Source organism: Juglans regia, chromosome 6 (assembly GCF_001411555.2).
Source record: "Juglans regia cultivar Chandler chromosome 6, Walnut 2.0, whole genome shotgun sequence".
NCBI classification, from domain to species: domain Eukaryota; kingdom Viridiplantae; phylum Streptophyta; class Magnoliopsida; order Fagales; family Juglandaceae; genus Juglans; species Juglans regia.
The window spans coordinates 12,995,047-13,016,976 of record NC_049906.1 but is presented as its reverse complement, the minus strand read 5'-3'; the positions used below and the strand labels follow the sequence as shown (position 1 = coordinate 13,016,976).

Here is a 21,930-nt window from a genome sequence, read left to right as displayed (position 1 = left end):
ACTATTTTTGGCGAGTTTTTATACAAATTTTTTGAAAATTTTAATATGAAAGTAATGTGAAATTAAACGTAATGAAACGTTCTTATCAAAAAATAAATGCTACAAAATCTACAATACCCCACCCTCGCCGAAAATAGAGTAATTTTCTTGACTCAACCAAAATGATCAAGCTTAGATACTCTAGATTTCCATCTTCATTGAATTCACGTATACACAAAATAATCACTCAGCCTTACTTAAAGGTGAATGAACTTGATCTGAGGACGAAAATTCTTAATTAAGGCCGCAACCCCATATTAAATCAACCCAAGTGTGATTAAACAACTGCTTTGCACCATAATTCACTTATAGCTAAATTCTCAACAAGTCATAAAACTGTGAGATAATTGCCCTTATCATATAAATCATACAATTGTAATTCAGAAATATTTTTATTTTAAAAATAAAATTTTCTTCTGATTAAAAAAAATTGGAATCGCATTTATATGACGAGACAATATTTCTAATTTCATGTCCATAGTATGCATGTATAGGAACTTTAACATAGAAAATGCTCATTTTACATTTTCTTTTTGACTCTTCTAAATAAAGGAGATGAATCTCATTAGCAAGAAAACTTTCAATTTCTCAAGTTTCACATCCATCATCTTTGCCCTCAAGTTTCACACCTATTAGCTTTGCCTCTAAGGCACATTTTAGTATATCATTTCTCCACTCGATAAATAATATCACTGAGTCAATGAGTGACTATCCAACTCCTAAACCTCTAGGAATTCTTACTAACACCACTATTTACAATAAGTCTTAAATCAAATTAGGTATAGACTTTGCCAATATTGCGTTAAAAGTGCCATAACATCTTGTTATGCAATAAATGCAATATATAATGTTTTAGCAGCTAGCTAGCAATATCCCTATTTCTAGCTTGCTTAATATTTTTCATATTCTCTAATCCACTATAGGAGAAAAAATAAAAAACTTTGTGAGAAATTATCTTAATCTAAAACCTATCTTGCATCAGTGTAACCACGAATAAATCTTTAAAATGAATGTGCCAATCAAGAATGTCCTTACTTGCCAGACATACTATCAAGTTTTAGAGAATATGTGCTTATCTGTGAGTTAATCTAAGTTGCTTTAAGATTATAGTATTCAACCTCAAATATAGGAGCAAATAATTTTTGCTCTATACAAACAATGCGTAACTTTTGTTATTACCCACAAGTTCTCAAAAGCAAAAAAATGGTTTAACTCTATCTGATAGTTGATTCCATCAACTTCAATGAAAATTTGTAGTGCATGCATCCCACGTGTACTTCTAATTTTACTCTAGACCGTTTATACAATAATGGTGGTCTTAGACTATCTGACACTCATAATAATTTTCATTTGTTTTCAACTACTGTTCATGACGAGATTAATGCGACAATTAAGTCGCATACACAATCTCTAGGTTTTCTTCTCGATTATCTAAAAGTTACTAACTTGTGTGCATCTAATTGCACAAAAATAATTAATACACGTCACAAGATCGAAAATTCGTTATGCTTCCTAATCATCTCTTGCGTTACAATGCCTAATTATAAATTTCTAACTTAATTTTCTCTCAAATTTATATTGTATAGGAGATTAATTCTAGATCAATTTCAACCATACTCCCAAGCAATCTACTGAGTTAGTCACATGCAAGAAACAATTTCTTCTCAGATTGAAGAAATTCATTTGGGCTAATTATAAGCATGGACAGGACAAACTCGGGCTACTTAATCCTCTATTTTATCACATTCTAACAATTTGAAGACTAATTCCTAAAATTAGCCTAACAATACAAGTGATAAATAAGCACACAATTACATGTAATCATGGTACATGTACAAGAAATTCATCACATTTTGTCCAAATGTTATTCACAAAAATAATAATCTAGGAAATTAAGAACGTAAAAAAAAATACCTAACAAATGTGACAAAAAGGTCTAATAATATCATGCAATGCATGTATTCAATAACCAAAATCACATGCAAAAAATAATTTCAAATAAATATTATATGTCACAGTTACATACCATTTTAAATAGAATAGCAAATGCACTATGGTTGAGCTTATTGTCTTTTTCGTCTTGGGTTCAAAACACCGCGTAGACCTTTTTTATCCACTGGTGAACAAAAAAAAAAAGGAACTTGGATCAAGTGGATGGGTTTTGCGCACTTGGCTGCTTAGCCTGTGGGCTACCCTCTAGGTGCCATGCCCTTGTAGGCCTTTACCTGTTGGGCCGAAGGCCCAATCACTTAAAACAACATAATATATAGTTATTTTTAAACAAATGGGTTTTTGTTAAAAATAACATATGGGCTGGGCCCAAATCTTGATTTAAAAACAAAAAAATCTACCTTTAAGCCCAAACCCATTTTGCAGCCCACAATCCGTATATATCTCCCAAAACAACGTACTGTTCATCTTCCCTTACCTCCTCCAGGTACTGTTCATGTAACGGAATAGACATATCATTGCATGTAACCGCCGCCGCCACCCTTTCAGCGTCATTCCGCGAGGCTCCCGCCGCTCACTGGTGCGCGCAACACCTGGTCCCCGCTGCTCCTGGTGCGAGCAGCACCTGGCGAGCGCATCTCTGTTGGTGCGAGCTGTACTACAGTGCATGTGGGTCGTTTCCGTTGCAGTTCTGATTTCAAATGAGCCAAATCTAGTGCGCGCTACACCACGGTGCAGGTGTGCTGCACCCACAGTTCGCACTGCACTGTCACGGTGCGCCGTGCTCCTCCGTGGTACAAACTGTAGAACACGCGATCTCATGCGCATCACTACGTGCAGCAGTGCTAGTTGCTGCACCACCCTCGTCGGAGAGATGCGGCCAAGACGTGCGCAGCATCACTGCACTGCCACCACCTGCAGCAGAGCAAGTAGCTCTGCATGCGGCCCTGCAAGCGGATTTGCCCGCAGCAGATCAACCTGCTGCACCACCATGGTGCATGGCTCTGCGTGAGGTGCTCGTAGCAGCATCGCCGTACTCTCGAGGGTGCGCCTTGCCCAGTGGCAGTACCCTCGCTGCATCACGCCGTTTCGTGGGGTTGCGGTACTGCCTGTGCAGCGGCGCTACCACTGTAACGACCAACCTGGGTAGCAATTGTTACATATCATCGTGCATGAAAAAAGAATCTCGTAAATGAAATACAACATACACGTAAAAAAAAAAATGGAAACAACCGATTATGCTTTGATACCAATGTTAGAAATGCTATTTCAGAATATATAGCAGAAGTGATATTACTTTTTTGACAAATCGTAGATTTAGTATGGTTGTTTCATAGATTTTCTGTTATTCCTATTCATTTGAAGTCCTTACGTATCAATGATGGAGTGTGCTACATTATAGGATTAGAATAACATCCACATATTCAACCGTCTATATGCCGAGATTAGAGAAAACTATATTAAAAAGAGATTTTCTATGTTTGTGCGACATGTATTTCATCCAAAGGGTGGAGGGGCTATATAATAGCCTCTCTAAGTGTAAATGTTAGCTGGCCATTGATGACTGGCTGATAACCCTCAAGAGAAGAAGAATGAGTGTCCACTATGAGTGATTCTTTTATTACCAAATGATATCTCACTTGTACTTTGTTGATGATTTCCTTAATTATTTAGGATATTATATTATAGTTTTGATAGTTTGGGATGCAATTTGAAAATGGGGCGATAGTTTGGGGATACAAAACAAAATTTTCCCTAAAAAATTAAAAGCAGAAAACAAAGAGTTGAAATTAATTAAAAAAAAAAATGAAGTTGAACAAGTAGTAGATAGTCCAGCTTTAGATGTAGTGTTGTCTTAATGGGTCAAAACGCGTGTGCATTGGAGCAAAATCCTCTCCTGTCAAGTAGTGAAGTGGGTCATAGTTTGTCTTCTTGTGCCTCTTAGGGCCTCTGAGTACTGAGAACTAAAAACAAAAGCATTTCTTTTTCAAAAGACAAATCAATTGTACAAATTACAAAGGGTTTGAATGGTCACGTGGAATCTGTCAAAGTAGGGCTGTGTACACCTCTGTTTCCTTTCCTTTGTAGTGGTATTGGGTCTCCTTCAAATGTTCTTGTTAGCCTACCTGTAAAGTTTTAATAAAAGACTCAAATTATATAGTCTATATTTCAAAATGACTAGTCATTGATACCTCATTAGAATTTTATAAAAAGTAATAACTTCTCATTCCGAAATAATATGACATCTAATACACCATCTATCCCGTCCTTATCATATGGGTGTCACATTAGAATTTTTCCTAGATTTATTTGGGACAAATTGATAAATGCTAGGTTTTCTTAAATGTTTTGTCCTCTTTCAATTCGTTTTTAATATTTAATTGACATCTTGATCAACAAAAGTTTCAAGTGTTTAATTATAATGAAAATCTTTACCCATGATAAAGATTATCATTATTAATTATAATATTACTAGCAGGTACGTATTTATGTAGTTGTTTTAATTTATCTCGATATTAAATGGAAAATAATATATATATTGCGCTCTTAATTTTAATTTAAAGTTAGTAAATTTTTTCAGTTTTTTAATGTTTATTATTTTTAGTTTTCTTAATTCATGTCTTTTTTGCTTTTTTAATCATTTGAAATTTATCGAGTTTTAGAAGAAGTTAAAAGAGTTTGTAAGTTACGACTCTTGATGATCACCTCACAAGCTCCTTGGTTTTCCTTTATTCGAGCGAAATTCGTAAGATTTAATATAGAAATGAATAAGAATATGAGGAAAGAAGAACAAGGTGATCGATAAAATAAATCTTATGGATCAAAGTATTAACATGATATCAACATAGAACAAAAAACCCTAGATTACAATGGGTGCAATATGAGGTTTTTTTTTTTTTTTTTTTTTCAGTTCAATTGGGTAAACGAGCCAAAGATGATACAAATTTCACATAGAAATATGGAAAAATAAGCTCCCTACGTTTCCACATTTCTCAATACACATTAGGTATCAAATTATATTCTAATTCTCCTAAAACAAGAAAGGAGAATATACTTTATGCAACTTTTTCTTAATTTAATTTGAAACTTAACATATTATTTTTTGTTATATATATATATTTATATATTTAATGTTTTGCTAAGAATTTGGATATGTTCAATCTTGTTTTCCCTGTTGAAGACGTGTTTCACACAACGGGTATTGGGTTCAATCACCTGCAACACAAAAAAGCTTATGGGCTTCGAGTTTATGGATAACCTCTAACGCTAAAGTTAGTATTTACTTAGAGAGAATTCTTGTAGAACGATAATGTGGAATCCTCGTTCTCACTTGGTGTTGTGCTTTTATACCATCTGTCAGTAAGGACACATTTTGTATCTCGTGTCAGGGCACAGTGCCTCATGTATAGGGCACCATGCCATAGTCTTTAATGTGGCGTGGCCTCCTAAGCAACACCTTAGTGACATGTGGGTGGAACGACCACTTTCCATGTACTCTGTCAAGGGCAAGAGGACTGGCCGCGATCCCTGTCCACGTCTCGGATATGATCTTAAATGTGGTGTGGCCTTTTTGCCACATGCATCCTTATTTCGTGTCATTCGACTCATGGGCCACCTGTGTCAATAGCCTTTGGGCCTTCAAAGTAGGCCTAACTTGGCCTGAGAATGATTCTAGCCTTCCAATTGGGCTCGACCTAATGAGGAATACTAATATCCTTAATGAGGTCAGGCAGTCCAAGGACTTGTCCCGCCTATTGAGGGCTGGGGAAGCTAGGCGGTCCAAGGACCTTTCCCGCCTATTGAGTGCCTGGGGGGGCATCCTTGGATTGCCCGACCTCTTAGGCGCTCAACAGGTGGGAAAGGTCCTGAGACCACCCAACCTCCGAGACGCTCAACAGGCGGGACAAGTCCTTGGACTTCCCAACCTCACTCCCCGCACTTCTCTCATGCATGCAAAAAGGGAGGGGAGGGGGGGGGGGAGAGTAAACCGAAAATGAAAGGGCAGAAAAGGATAAGGCAAATAAGCTAGCAAAAAAATTATCTCTATTCATTAATGAAAATGGAACATCTTCGTGCAGAAAGAAAAATAGAACTTTTTACGTTGTCAACCCGGGGGCATGTCCAGGAAGGCATCCGACATCAGATCCTTACCTACAGAATTGCCATATCGCAACACCTCTCGGTTCAATTGAAGTGACATCAGGTCAAGAGATCTCAAGTCTCCTAGGGATTTTCTAGCAGATGATCCCTCAGCCTGTCCAGGCCCTCCTTGAAGCCGCAAGCCAAAGCTCGGTTGTGAACACCCTTCGCGTCTGATATCTGCTTGGAAAGGCGAGTAACCACCTCTTGGGCACCTGCCAGGTCAGACCTCAAGGCCTCAACTCCAAGTCACGACAATCCAGCTCATCCCTGGAGGTAGCCAACTCAGACTCCAACTCCTTTGCTCGAGAGTCTCTCGAATGCAAGTCAGCCTTCCAGGTCTCTCACCTACCTAACTCAAGAGTCAAGAAGAGACGACTTGTGCTTCCAAGACTTGGTGAGATCGATGTAAGAATTGTGAAGCCAATTGTGCAACCATGTCGAAGACTTATGCAGTTCATTTGACTGGTCACGCAGGTTTTCCTGCTCCTCCTCGAGAAGCAGCAACTCGAGACAATACTGACTGGCCTCCTCCCGGGGACTTGACTAGGTCGGCTTGAAGGATGGCCTTCTCCCGATGGAGTCTTCCAATCTTCTTTTTCTTCAATCGGCCTAAGTTGAGCTTAGCAAGGACTTCCTTCATCTCCTCTTTCTCCTTGTTCACCTTGCGAACCTGTAGGCAAGCCAGGATGGCAAGAGAATGCAACACCTAGACTTCTTCCTCCAACTCTCCCCTATCATCCACAATAAAGGCTACCAACTATTGCACTCCCATGCTGATGGCATTAGCCTGAGTCCTGTCAAAACTTGAATCAACTCTCGGAGCCTCACTCTAACCTGCTGCATAGGATGGTCCCGCACACCCCAACTTCAAAAAAGGAGAGAATCCTGCGAAAAAGGACTGTTGCATCTATCAAGCGAGATCTCGAGGTCGTCCGTGATGTTGTTCCCCCACGCTCGCCCAGACCAGCCGACGGCGTCCCTGCTACCCTTTTGAATGACAAAGGTCGGCATGGGTATGGCCTATGTATTGCCCGTGACGCAATCCTTGGGCACCTACCCAAATGCCAACTTTGGTAGGACTTCGGCATCGCCCATGCCTCCCTTGGACACCAACCCCTGCGAGACTCCTACTCGGCCCACAAAGCTGCTCATCGGCACTTGCTCCAACAAGCCAACCATGTTGTCACCACCCAACATCTCAGCTTTGTGGCCAATGATAACCTCCAGCTCCGATGTCTCATCAGCTAGACGCTTAGCCTCCACTTCTTGCTCAGACCTGGCCAAAGGCCCCTCACCCCCCTCAAAAGCGACTGCTCTAGTCCCAATCTTCAGCACCGAACCCTCAAAAGGGTGCCCGCCAAGGTCCCGATTGGCCCATAGATCACCAAGGGTCTCCTCCTTAGCCAAGGATGGCTCTCCTCCCAGCGCCTCCAACGAGACGATTTCAGGCTCTAGGGATCCACAGAAGGGAGACTCAAGAATAGAGACATTGTCCTCACTAAAATCAAGGACCAGAGGGTGACCCGAAGATTCCCATGTGTGAGGAGAATGAACTCCATCACCATTGTCCAAAGGCGTCGGCGCCTCAGCATAGTGGCCTCTGCATGAACATCGGCCCCTTCACCAATTTCGATCATCTCCAGGGAGTCATTGAGCGGTGGAACGAAGACACAAGATTCCTTCTGAGCAGGATCCAGAAAGGCCAGGAAGAAAGCCATTTCAAGCTCCTTCTCTCCTCCCGACTAAGGATCTTGGTCTGCCCCGTGTTACTCAGTAGGGTAGAGGACGACACAGGTTGAGAAGAAGAAGAAGAAGAAGAAGAAGAAGAAGAAGGGGCAATGGGCAAAGGGGGCCCTGCCGAACTAGCGTCGAGTTGCCTTTCTTGAGATGCCCCATTACATTTGAAGAGGACCACCTCGTGTGGCTCGAAGGGGTAAAAGATGTCGCCAGCTGAAAAGCTGAAGAAGGAGAGGTGCATGAGGAGCCACCCACTGGACCTAGAGTGGGTCGTCCACCTCGAGAAGACTACCCTGGGGGATGTAACTGGGGCGAGTCAGAGCCACTGTCACTAGACTCCCATAGGTAGCGGTACGCCTCGATATGAGGCTTTTTCCCTTTCCCTTCTAACGATGGGCTAAGGGGCCTCTTTCGATCTTGGTGCACAGGGGACCACATCCGAATACAACGGCCTTCGAATCGGATATGGGCTAAGGGTGCTAAGAATCTGCCTATTTTGGCATCGAACAACAAGGCATTAATATGGAGATCCTCCCGGTGCGATTTCACCCAGGCATAGACAGTAGCCAACCAAGCCTCTCCTCCTTGGTTGGGGTTAAGCAAATTTCCTGATCCTCCGACATGGCCTCAGGGGCGGGGAACTTGCAACCTTGGCCCAACACGAAGAAGAAGCGCATGGTCCAATCCTTGATGCGGGAGAACCGAGGCTTCAACCGACCAACCAACCATAAGTCATAGGCGAGATCGAAAGTTGCAGAGGTTACTGTCAAGACATCGCAGCCCGTGAGTGAGGATGAATTCCCTAGCAATGAGGTTCGGGTAATCCATTTACGTGTCCTCCAACATCTTGCACCAGACAATGCAACAACACATGAGGATTCTCCCACGTTAGGTTGGAGTTACGAAGGGGCCAACTGGAGAAAGTCTAAGAAGTCTCGAGCAGGCTAGCATAATGGGAGCCGCAAGCTGTTGGAAAACATGGAGGGATATAGCACCACCCTCATGGCATAACCTTCTAAATCTACAGCCCCCTGATGAGCCATCGGGATCTCCAAGACGGTGGAGTCCGGCATCCCATAAGAAGACCTCAGAGACCTTAGTTCAGTAGTGGTGACGACCGAAGACTAATAGTGCCCCTCAAAGTATTGCGATTCATCACGAACCTCTGGGGGATCCAAACCTTTGGGGGTTTTGAAGGACCTCAACGGATGCGACGAGCGTGAGCCTCTAGAAGCAAGGCGAGAAACATTCTGAAGAGCCATTAAGGGAATGAATGGAACTAATCAGAGGAGATAGAGGAGGAAAGGAGAGCAAGGAGATAAATGACACATAGTGAATTTGAAAGTTTAAGAGGGAATGAAGAGAAGCAAACCAGGAGGGACAGAGTCCATGTATAAAGAGAAGCCTGAGCTGAATGGACTTCTCTAGACAGAGAAGCGACACACGTCGCAGAAAGGTAGCTGACAGGGAACATGTCTTGCGATTCATGCTGCGCGAAGGGATGTGGGGAATCAGTCGTCACACACAATCCAGGCGTGGGAAGATGGATGAGCGCCACAACAGGTGGCATGTCAATCAGACATTACAAACCACTGAGACGCCCTTGAGAAAGAAATTCCTATCATACACGTATGGTAAGAATTGACGAAGTAACTAGAATGGATATTAGTATTACTCATTGGGTCGGGCCCAACTAGAAGGCTAAAACCTTTCTCGGACCAAGTTAAGCCTAATATGAAGGTCCAAGGGTTATCAACACAAGTGGCCCATGAGTCAGATGAAATGAAAGAAGGGTGCACGTTGTGAAAAGGCCACACTGCATTTACGGATTAGATCCAAGACGTGGACAAGGATCGCGGCCAGTCTTCTTGCCCCGAATAGAGTACACAGAAAGTGGTCATTCCACCCACCTGCCACTAAGGTGCTGCCTAGGAGGTCATGATGCATTAAAGACAATGGTACGGTTCCCCATACATGAGGCACTAGGCCCTGACACGAGATACAGAATGTCCCATCCCTGACAGATGGTATAAAAGCACGATACCATATGAGAACAAGGATTACGCAATATCATTTTATTCTTCTCTCTAAGGAAATATTAATTTTGGTATCGAGTTACTCATAAATCCCGATTCCATCAGCTTCTCATTGTTACTGGTGATTTAGCCCAATATCTGGTGTGCGAAACACATTTGTCTTCAACATCCCCAATTCGTAGGGATGGGGGGTGGAGTCTTCCATCACTTATTAATAGAATTCACTTTTTAAAATATATAAAGTCTAAGATATTTCCTTTTTTTAAACAAATAAATACTATTCATTTCAAGTAAAATAGAGAAGATCTTATTTCATAAAATATTACCTAGCAAATAAATAAATAAATAAATAAATAGAGCTTCAGACTTAAGCTTTTATTTGATTCATTTAATTAACAAAAGAGTTAAAATGAACGTCTTTAAGGAATCTTACCCATATTATATATACCAATCATTTGTTCTTTCTAGTAATAATGACCTCTTAGACGACCTGTTCAACACCGGACCCATACCAATGATATCAACGTTACAAGTAGTTTTCACGTGGGAGTTTTTTTAGGTATAAATACATTCTTGATTATTAAAAGTTATATATAAGTAATGTTAGAGATAAGTCATTATAGCAGTACACACTTTACACTCATTGCGTGGCTGCTTCTAGTTGATTGTTCTCAACACTCACTTGTAGAGATGTGTGATCTAGATGATGTCACATCATGTATACAAAATAAATGCTCTCAATAATAGATTCTATCTATATTTATTCATAAACTAAACTATCATTTTTACTCCTATCACACTGTAAGGAGATGACATAACCTATCAACCTTTGAATTTAGAACATAACATTACTCAAAAATTATATTTGAATGCGTAGAGTTCAAAACTTTAGGAAGTAGAATGAGAGAAATACAGACACACAAAAATAATCCAACAAAATTTATAGAATAATATTGTTTAAAAGATTTATTCATTACAACCGTAGATCTTCTTAGATCTACTTTATATTTCTATCTCATTTGATCTCGTTTGGATATAAAAAATATTTCGTCTCGTCTCGTCTCGTCTAATCATTACAATTTTTTTTAAATTTTCATACAAAATATAATAAATAATTCAATTTTTTCAAATTTAAAAACAATAATAATATTAAAAAATAATATTATAATAATATTTTATTCTTAACCTACCTCATATCATCTAATCATTACAATTTTCACAAATACTCACATAAAATATAATAAATAATTCAACTTTTTTAAATCTCAAAATAATAATAATATTAAAAATAATAATTTTTTAATTTTTTAATTTTTATATCAATTCATCTCATCTTAACTATCTTTATAAACCTAAATCGACCTAAATCATGATCAGTTTGAAGTTTTGATACAAAAAGAATTGTTTATTCTGTATTATAGTAACACCCGACCACCTGGTGACAGGCATTTTCGATCCCTACATTCACAAAGTAAATTCCCCGTACCTTTCAGTACTTACGAACCATATTATAACTTCAAATTCTTTTACTCAGATTTTCTCTCAACTTGCCTTCTTATGCATACCATTTCCATGGCCGGCCTCTCTCTCTCTCTCTCTCTCTCTCTACTATTATATATTCTGCCCTTTGAAAACCTCCTCAGTAAGTCACTCCTCAAAGCAAAGCCATCTCAGAAGACATGGCTAAACGTCTCAAGCTTAGGTTCCCTCGTTTAATTGCCTCCTTCCAATCCCTACAAATTTGTCGTTCCAGAGACCCTTCTACTCTCCCAGAAATTCCATCGCCGGCGATTTATCGGGTGTCTACAGTCAACCAAAGAGCATTGGACACCGTGTACCCTCCCAAGGTACTGGCGCCACCTTCAACACCAGAACAGTACCCTCTTCATAAACGCCGGGTTTCGGCGAAGCTCATATCCGTCGGCTGCAGCCCCCGATCATCACCAGTCCACACGTGGAAGAACGAAGCTCAAAAGTCCGCCGCAGTGGCGGGAAGGAATGAGTCCAAAACTCGTCGCAAGAATCACATCCCGGACATCAAACCGGCGGTTTCGAAAACCGAAAGGGAGAAGAACAAAGGGAATGTACGTACGAGCATTCCTCTCGGAGACTGTAGCTGGTGTAGCGATGTAGACGAAGAGAGCGAAGCCCTGCTTTCTTTCTCAAGGAGCTTCTCGAAGGATATGTCTCTAGAATTCCTTTGCTCGGAGGAGAAGGCGAGGGAGGAATCCAAGAAGAATTCGGAGATGGAGAACGTAAAGAAGGCACGGAGGCTGAGACGATACTCTCTGAAAACCGAATCAACAACGGTGGGATCAAACGCGTCGGTGTTGAGGAGGATGGTAACGTGCACGGCGAACGGGAAGGTGAGGGAGAGCTTCGCGGTGGTGAAGAGGACGGAAGAGCCGTACGAGGAATTCAAGAGGTCGATGATGGAGATGATATTGGAGAAGCAGATATTGGAGGCGGAGGAATTGCAGGAGCTGTTGCAGTGTTTTTTGTCTCTGAATTCGAGGCTTTATCACGGAGTAATCGTGGAGGCATTCTCCGACATTTGGGAGGTCTTGTTCTGCGACTCTCCTTGGGGCCACCGAGCCTCCGTCGGATTTTGATTTTTCTCAAGGGAGACAGACAATCTTATTCAATCAAAATTATATATTTTTTTTGGCAATTTTTAAATCAAATTTGATTTTCTTTTTAATTTCTGTCTTTTTTATGCATATTATAATTTTATTTTTGTGACAAGAAAATATGTAAAATTACTCTGTATTTTAGTTGTGATTTTTTCTTTTTATCTTGGCATTGTACAAACTATGAGAAAAACTAGTTTGCCCCCAATTTGATAGAATTATGACCAGAGGGGATAATATGCGATATGACTGGTAAAATACGACACGACACGACACGAAATTAGTTAGTTTAGATTTGATGTTAATGAATTTGAGTCAAAACGGACTGATTTGTTAAAACACAATTTATAAACGGATCAACCTGCTAAACACAAAATCAGCTCATTTTGAATTTATTTCAAAATTAAAATGTTATTATTGTTAAATTGTAATATTGGTATTTCTTAATATACTTATGTTTTTATTATTTTTTATTTTTAGGATTGTAATTTTAGACATATGCTCATATTTGTTATTGTATGGTCTATAATATTGGTTTAATTATATGTTAAAATTTTAAAAATATTGATATATATTTTTTAAGATATTGTGGTTATTAATAAATATAGATTTTAACTTTTATGTAAAATTAAATTAATCAGGTCAAATGAGGTATGCATTTTAGTTCAACCCATTTAAATAAAAGAAACGAGTATAAATAAGTCGTATTGTGTTAACATATTTTTAATTAATTATTAAACGGATAAAAACGAGTGACATGACACGACCTGTTAATTATATATATTGAATTAAGATTTAAATTTCTTATACTTTTAATTTAACGAATTGAATTCGAATTGACCTATATAGTCAAATGTCCATGACTTGACACGACCCGAAAACACGATTTGCCACCCCTAATTACAACCCATTTTTTTCAGTTTTTTAATCTTCATAATTTATTTGACAAATAAAATTTATTTCACTCAATTTTCTTTTTAAAGAATCCGAAGATTGAAGAAAAAGTAGGGAAAAAAGAAAATCAGTCACTACCCACCAAGCCATTTGGAAGGCAGAGTAATGCAACCACCAAATAATTATTTATTTTTAAGTAATTAATATATGAAACACTAACAATATATCATAAGGGAATGCTTGGGAATGAGACGAGAACAAGTCATGTACTCGTAGTTGACGTATTCTTGGCCGTTTCTTTCTTTCACAGTAAGTTTTGAGAGCACCACCTTTTCACATCATGGCCAAACCCCAAGAGTGGTGAAAATATTTTCTGAAAATTGTTTTTTTCCCGAGAAATGAGGACAACAAATCCAAAGCATGTCAAGTAATTTAAGGGTGACTAAAAAAATTAAAAGAAACGACAGATAACAAATCTCCGAGTAAAATCTTCTCTTATAAAACATCAACGTCTCTCTCCACGCCATTCTGATTCTGTACCTTCCTTTCATACAACACAATACATATCAATGGAAACATGAACAATAATGAGACCAACCAAAACAAGGGGTTGATATGGGGCTGATCCAGGGCATACCTCAATTTTATATATGGCAAAAAATATATCACAATCCTCCATGACACGCAATTTGCCTCTGATTCTACCATTTAGATGCGAAGAATGAAATTGTAAAACAACCAAGAATCTCATTGTTCAGTAATCAGCAGTTCCTGCTTTTCATCGTTAGATTCGAACACGGATTCCGTGTCATCATCAAAAACCCTGACATGGCACAACTTGCCACCAGCTTCATCGGCAAAAGTAATTTTCTTCCTCGCTTTGTGGACTACATTTCCAGAAGAAGCAGAACCCGTCCCGGCCAGTCTCTGCAATTGATCGACCAAAACTCCACTAGCTTCATCAGCAGAGGTAGAATTCTTCCTTTCATTTTGGACTAGATTTCCTGAAGAACCAGAACCTGTCTCAGTCAATCCCTGCAATTAATCAAAGGTGTTAATTCTATAAAATGCTATAAGACCATAACCATAAGACACGTCTACTTTTTCTCCCTCCAAAAGTATTAGGAGAAACAAACCATGATTTTACAAAAGCGTTTGCAGTCCCTTGCCATCATGGAAAGCCATCTTCGTGTGCTTTCTTCAACTTTTGTTGCATTGTTGATGGCCATTCTAGCCTGAGATAAAGGGAATATTCAAGGGAAGAAAACAAACAGTATAAGAAAACAAATGGAATAAGAAAACAGTAGTTTAGCCAAAAACACGTTTGGATAGCCTAGATAAAAAAGGTTAAGTTTTTATATAAATCGTAAAATTTCAGCTTATGGTATGCAGAACAAAGAATTTACTCTCAAACCTCATATGCTAATCTAGGGAAGAATATTAGCAATGAGATAGGCATTATGCAGGTTTTATACGATCATTAAAACGAATAGAGGCTAACTAGGTCCCCAGCAGCTTTGTCAAACTCAAAATTGAAACGGATTAATCAATAATGAATCCATTTTTTTACATGCATATAACTCATACAAGTTGGAGCTGTCTTGGGGCCAATAGATACCCTGCTCACCCAGTAAAAACTAAACCAATGGGACGTGCAGGAAGCAGTCTCCCAAATGGACAGAGTGTAAATCAATCTATGGACACCTCCATGTGATCCAAACACGAGTAAGGAAATCATATAGTAAGAAAACGAAAAACTCAAACATGATTAATGAAGTAATCCAACATTATAACAATTTGATATGCACCACGCCTGCTGTCTACTGAACTTTATGAGACAGGTAGGTAACAAATCAGATTAGCTGAGATAGAGGGAAGCATAATATACATCTTTATTTAACCATCCAAGTGCCACAGACCCATAGCACGTGGGATTTTATTGACACTTTTAAGTTTTAATGGTACTTTAAAAAGACAAGTTTTAATGGCGTGACATGCAATACTACGCATTACTACAACTGGGACATTTTAAAAAACTAAAAACACAAAAACAGACAAGGAAAGAATGTAATTTTGTTCAACTTCAGAACCATGGTTGATTTATCACGTCTTTTTACCGGCTAAAAAGTAAACAACCATTTCTGTATAGTCACTCACCCTATCCACTTTATATTTCAAGGACAGAGCTGGGCAGTCCTCAGGGAGCAACCTCTCTTCCAGAATGTCCTTCATGGACTGCAACTCTTTTGTAAGCTTCATGGCAAGGCATTCAAAGTCTTTCATCTGCTGCTGAGAGAATTCTATGGCACTCTGTGTACAACTTTGGATGGAGGTGCACCCGGTGCTAAAACGAGGTACAGTATATGAAAGATAAGGAGCCTTGTGAACAGCTTTGGGAGGGAAGCCTCTCTTACTACTCCTTTGCTTCCTAATAATTTGTCGAGGTTTAATGCTGAATTCATCTTCCCTGATCTGATTGGGTCCTTCAACGCTACTAAAATTGTTCTTCCCAATGTAGAACTCTCCCGTACATTCTTACATCATCATGGCCCAAAAAAAGAGTAAATCAGATATTAAATGGATATAGAGAATCTGAAAGTTCCTTAATCCTAGGCGAATATTAAGAATCAATGACAAGAATAACAATAATAGTAATGATAATAATAACCATCAACAACTGAATTTGAGTGAACAAAGTGGAACTACAACCAAATCACCAAAATTGAACTCAAACAACAGAATGTGAACTTATCACTTGGCACCACGTAACGATTTTATTTTGAAACAGCAGTAAAAAGAAAGGTTATTTTTTATTGAGTCATGTCATGTGAAAGCAGAAACACCTTTTCGAAATGAATGGAAAACATGCAGAAATGGTCCATTTAATATCATTTCAAGAAAAAACCCCTTCTGCTCTTTAGCAGCACAAGAATTTTTTGCATTTCCTCAAATGCAAAGATGTCACAACACTGAACCAAGGAAACTGAAACAACATTCAAAGAATTCTTACTCACCATCAACTGGATATCCTCTTAAATTCGTTTTTTTCAATTTTCAGGGAAGAACTTTGCAGAAGAAGATTTCAGAAAACCCTAAAAGGCTTCTGTTACATCCCTGCTATGATTGTGTTATACGATTTATTTTAATCTCGTATCATCTGACAAGTTTTTATTTGTAATATCTGCCACACCCTGGCTACAGCAGTATCTTTATCATCCAAAAACACTTCATAGGAATGGCATGGATCGGACATAAACATGATGGTTCATAGATCCAAAAATATAAGAATTTGATGTACTTATTGTTAAAAAATACATTTAACACTTACTGTAATATTCATTGTCGGTTAATTCGTTGAAATCCATTGCCTTGAGGAGTCTTTCCTGAGAAGTTGGAGAAATGGCCTGTAGGTGAAAGTACACAATAAAAAACAAAATCAAATATGAAAATCATGCCAAACAAAAATTCATTCAATAATCACTCACTTTTCTGGTTGGATATAGCCTTGCAGGAGGGTGCTGTAAGTTTGAACGATGATGGTATTCAAATCCAACTGATGTCATAAGCTCATCAGTTAAAGGATAGATCCTTGCCGAGACATTTATGTCTGCATCAGCAAAAGCAGAGTTTTGGAGTTGTTTCATTTCAGGTGTAGGTGAATCATCCTCAACAGAATGCATAAAGCAATCAGGACTTGAGCTACAGTCACTGGTCAACCTGGATACAACATCGACCTTGGGGTTAGAAGGTAACTCAGATGCAATGCCATCCCCAAATAAATATGCATCACCTCCATGACCAAGTTCCTTGCTTTGAGGGATCTCATGAATGGTCCTAGGTGAACTACTTTGGGGTTGCTTCACTTTAGCTGTAGAAGAATCATCCTCAACAGAATCCAGACAGCTATCAGGACTCAAGCTAAATTCACTGGTACAGCTATCAATAGCACCAACTTTGGGGTTAGAAGGCAACTTAGCTGCAATGCCATCCTCAAAGACATAAGTATCACCACCATGACCTAGTTCCACACCCTGAGGGATCTTATGAATGGTAATGGGAGAACTACTTTGAGAGACACCAGAAATGCAAGAACTATGGCCGGTCACTGAATAAATGGTTCCCGAGGAGATGTCATCCAGAATCGGATGGGTATATACTTCTATATCAGATTCTAGAACAGGCAAGTCTGCAAAATTATGATTTGTTACTGTATTAGCCACTATAGAATCCTTACATGAGGCCCTTACAATCTTGACAGACTTGGGATCTGTAAGTTCCATATAGTCATAACCCACTTCATTCGTAACACAAAATTGCGGTTCTTCTGTCAATGAAATTGACACCTGGGTCTCCGAAACAGATCCATTAGCTGCCTCACAAAGTTTACCAGATACCATTCCACAAGAACCCTCCAGCTCATCGCAAAGGCAGGTAGGATCACTACTATTACATATGAATCTTTGGCAACCTAGAGAATCAGATTCAGAGACCTCAACTTTCATATTGGTAGCTGGCCACAGATCCCCACTAGATTGCGGCAAAACTTCACCACCGGGAACCTTAATATCATTGTTAATATGCAATAAGATGTCTTTCATAGGAGAACTACTTTGAGGGGTACCAGAAACATGTGAACTATGATCTGCTGTTGAAGATATGGTTTCTAGGCAGAAGTCACCATCAACCGGTTGGGTGTATCCTTTCATCTCAGATTCCGGTACAGGCAAATCTGAGTGCTCATGGCTGGTTGTAACCATATTACCCACCACCATAGAATCCCAAGCTGATGCACTTACAATCTGACCAGACTTGGGATCTTCAGGTTCTGTATACTCATAACAGACTTCATTAGTAGCACAATATTGTGGTTCTTTTGTAAATGATATTTTAATTTGGGTCTCCAAGACACATGCATTAGCTTTCTCACAAGGCTCATTAAACATCATTTGACAAGAACCCTCTGGCTCATGACAAAGCAAGGAACTATCACCACTAACACATATGACATTTTGGTGATCCAAGCAATCAGGTTCAGAAACCTCATCTTTCATATTGATAGCTGGCTCCGTACTATATCCTGGCAAAACTTCATCACTTGGAACCTGTTCAGATTTGACAATCAACTTGGCACTTGGAGATGAAGTTGAGACATGGTTTTTCATTCGTTTTTTCTTTACCTTCACATTCTTTGAATGTTTAGATTTCCAACTACTGAGAGGTTCCTTCAGATCAAGATCTTCTTCCACTTTTTGAAAGTTAGAATAATCTGTTGTTAGGCAGGAGGAAGTTGCAGTAGTTTCTTTAATATTGATAGCTGGTAAATCCCCGCTACATTGTGGCAAAACTTCATCACTTGGGACCTGTTCAGATTTGACAATCGACTTGGCACTTTGAGATGAAGTCAAGACATGGTTTTTCATGCGCTTTTTCTTTACCTTCACATTCTTTGAATGTTTAGATTTCCAACTACTGAGAGGCTCCTTAAGATCAAGATCTTCTTCCTCTTTTTGAAAGTTAGAATTATCTGACTTTAGAAAAGAGGAAGATTCACCAGTTTCATTACTCAGTTCAACATATTTTGAATGCTTCCTTTTCTTTAAGTTGCATCTCTCTGTAATTTGCTTCAGTGTCATGCTACAAAGGTCTAGACCATCCAATTCACTGTCAATTCTCTTGTCACTATCATTGCAAAATAAGTGGGAAGCATCAGGCTCCCTTTTGATTGTTCTTCTGTCTGCCAAAGGTAGGCATGGGCTTTTGACCTCTATCCTGTCACTCTCAAACGGCAAACTTTCAAACTCATCTTTTGGACGAAGTTTTTGAAGCAACTCTGCAGCTTCATATAGATCTTTAACCTTCTTGAAGGTGAGTGCAGGCCTTCCATGAGTCACATTGAGAAATTTTGTCACCAAACCACCTTGAACAGCCTGAATAAAGTGCATCTGGTCACAACTCCTCAACTCCATTTGATGAGATGAAGATTATACTCTTTGCACTTGTTAACTGATGTTACCACTGTTGCTAAAATGCCTGACCTGAAACCAAAACAACTTTACTCAAAACCAGGCAAGAAGCAATAAAAAGATACAATATAAACAATTGTAATAAAAGCACCGACTAAAAAAAATGCATGAAACAACTTTGCACATTAACTAAGGCATGATATAGACAAATGATCTCTGACTTTTTTTCAGACTTACAAAACATGATTAAAACAAAGAATTTCTTGGTCATGGTCCCGGTAACTGCAAATCCTCCCATGCTTCCCTTAGTTTTCAGAGAATATGGGGATTAAGGGTAAAAAGGAAATGAATTATGAGGTTTATAAATTATAGCTATCACCCCCGATTTAGCAAAAACGTGATTGTAAGTACAACACATGAAAGGCAGGGGTAATCATGAAAACAATAAGTTATGAACTCAATTCCTGCTTTTCTCCACGATCTTAGTTTTTCATGTCGTGGAGCCCTGTGCAGCTGCACTAATAATCAGTGGATACCTCCATTAAAAAAAAAAATCCCAGCCATAAATATCGAATTTCAACTTTGGGTAAGCAAGAAATTTTGCACATAATCCATATAAATTGAACATCCCATGAAGTTGCTTCGCACGACGAAATTTTAGGATTATAAAGTTATATTGCACTAAAGAGTTATACCGCACTAAAGGTATGACTCGGAACTTCAGTTGCCTGGAATTCTAGCAAGCAGCTTACACTTTAAATATTTTGAGAAATTTGAAGCATAAGGAATTAAAATTCAATTCCAAATCCAATATTATGTGCAGCAACCATATAGTGAAAAAAAAATTGAAACCTCCAACTCCAAATGCCCCAATTTCATGCAATCAAAACAGCCTTAAATTCAAAATTTCTAGAAATGCTCGAAGAGTAACTATGCCTCCATCAATTGTCCCAATATCCACACGTGATAATATGTATATGGGTTTATATGGGTAGATATAAGTTTTTTTATAGGTATATGCGTAGATAGAAGTAGCCTATGGTTAAACATCGTATCAGAAAACTCATCGGTAGGGAACCAGATTAATAATAATACATACGCATACCAGCCAATACTTACCTTGATCTTGTTGCAACCAATAAGCTACACCAATGTTCATCAAAGTAACGGCATGGACAACACATGGTAATCCTATTACTAATGTAAATTCAGAATTTTCTCATTAGACAATTACCAATTCAATAAGGAAATAAGTAAATAACTAACACACAACATGTTTCAAAGTTTACATTCTAGTCTGAAAACACTAACACATAATATGCTTCACAGTTTACATTCTCTAGTCTGAAAAAACTTGTGAAATACAGACATTAAAACCACCTAACAATCACTGATAGGCCAAGGACCCTACTCACCGCAATAGTTCACATTCTCAGCTTGAAACCAGACCACCAATAAAATGTATAATCTTTTTCGCACTCAAAAAGAGACCTAGACTCCTGAAGTATAGAATCTGAAAAGAAAAGCTGGGAAGCAATGTGACGTATGGGGGAAGAGCGTTTCTATTGAAATGGAACCAATATTTTAGGGTTTGGAGCACGGAATGGTGAGCGAGTAGCGAGTCAATATAGGGGAATGGATTTTGTTTGTTGGGTCACTCTGTCTATCGCAGTGTCGCTCACCGCCTACCTCAACAGATGCTTCAAAAAACCATGCCGCCAGAAATTGGAAACAAGAGCTTCTCACAGTAATGGAGAGTACCTCTCCGGCTATAATTAACACTCTCCACTCGAAAAGATGAATATTAAGCAAGAACAAGATAGGTCTAGGAGTGGACCAAACTGAGGCAGTCAATGTCCCCCAAATCAGACCGTCTCTCTTTCTCTCTCTCTTTTTAGGTATAACTTTAGGGTTTCAAATTCTTTCAATTCCCCAAAACCAAGATCTGAAACTCGCATCCCCGCCCGCTCTTTTTCGGTTTTTCGCGCTTTCGCCACGCATGCGCGACGCGTGCGAGCTTCTTGTGTCCGTATGTGTGTTTTGTAGATGCAAGCATTCGCTCCAGTAAGAGCATTTCATTGATTTGGTCAAATGAAAAAATTAGTTAAAATTTATATAATTGATGTGAAAAATATTTCACACAAATTTAAAATAATTTAAATTTTTGTTATAGTGGTTGGTCAAATATGAAGAACCACAATTGATTCACCAAACATTAAAATACTAATTTCTTACTCTAAACAAATATTAAAATATTAATTTCTCACTCCAAATAAAAATACTATTTGATTTGTAATTAAAAAATTTAGATAAAATTTTAAATGAGTTTAATCAAATATTTTTTTTATTAGTATTAAATGACTTTTAAAAATATAATTTTTTAATATTAATTTAATTAAAATATAATTATTATTAACATTTAATCGGTAGAGATATAAAATATGATAAAAATAAATTAAATAAAAAAATTATTAAATTCCATGGCCTTGGTGGAATATTCTGTTTTTTTCTAGTGTTGAAAGAAAGGTGAAAAGAAAT

At 38.6% G+C, this 21,930-nt stretch overlaps 2 protein-coding genes across 2 annotated transcripts; one reads left to right on the top strand and one right to left on the bottom strand.

Moving 5' to 3' along the window:
• The first annotated feature begins 11,480 nt into the window (after positions 1-11,480).
• Positions 11,481-12,540, top strand: LOC108995551 (transcription repressor OFP7-like). The gene has a single exon (XM_018971131.2). It carries the CDS (start codon positions 11,585-11,587, stop codon positions 12,515-12,517), a length of 933 nt encoding a protein of 310 aa, XP_018826676.1. The 5' UTR covers positions 11,481-11,584; the 3' UTR covers positions 12,518-12,540.
• Positions 12,541-13,906: 1,366 nt separating this feature from the next.
• On the bottom strand, positions 13,907-21,359 carry LOC108995563. Its single transcript, XM_018971146.2, has 6 exons — positions 20,808-21,359; positions 16,915-19,464; positions 16,758-16,833; positions 15,587-15,963; positions 14,566-14,664; positions 13,907-14,464 (listed from the first exon to the last, which is right to left on the bottom strand). The coding sequence occupies exons 2-6, from the start codon at positions 19,393-19,395 to the stop codon at positions 14,177-14,179; spliced, it is 3,321 nt and encodes a 1,106-aa protein (XP_018826691.1). The 5' UTR covers positions 19,396-19,464; positions 20,808-21,359; the 3' UTR covers positions 13,907-14,176.
• Positions 21,360-21,930: the final 571 nt, after the last annotated feature.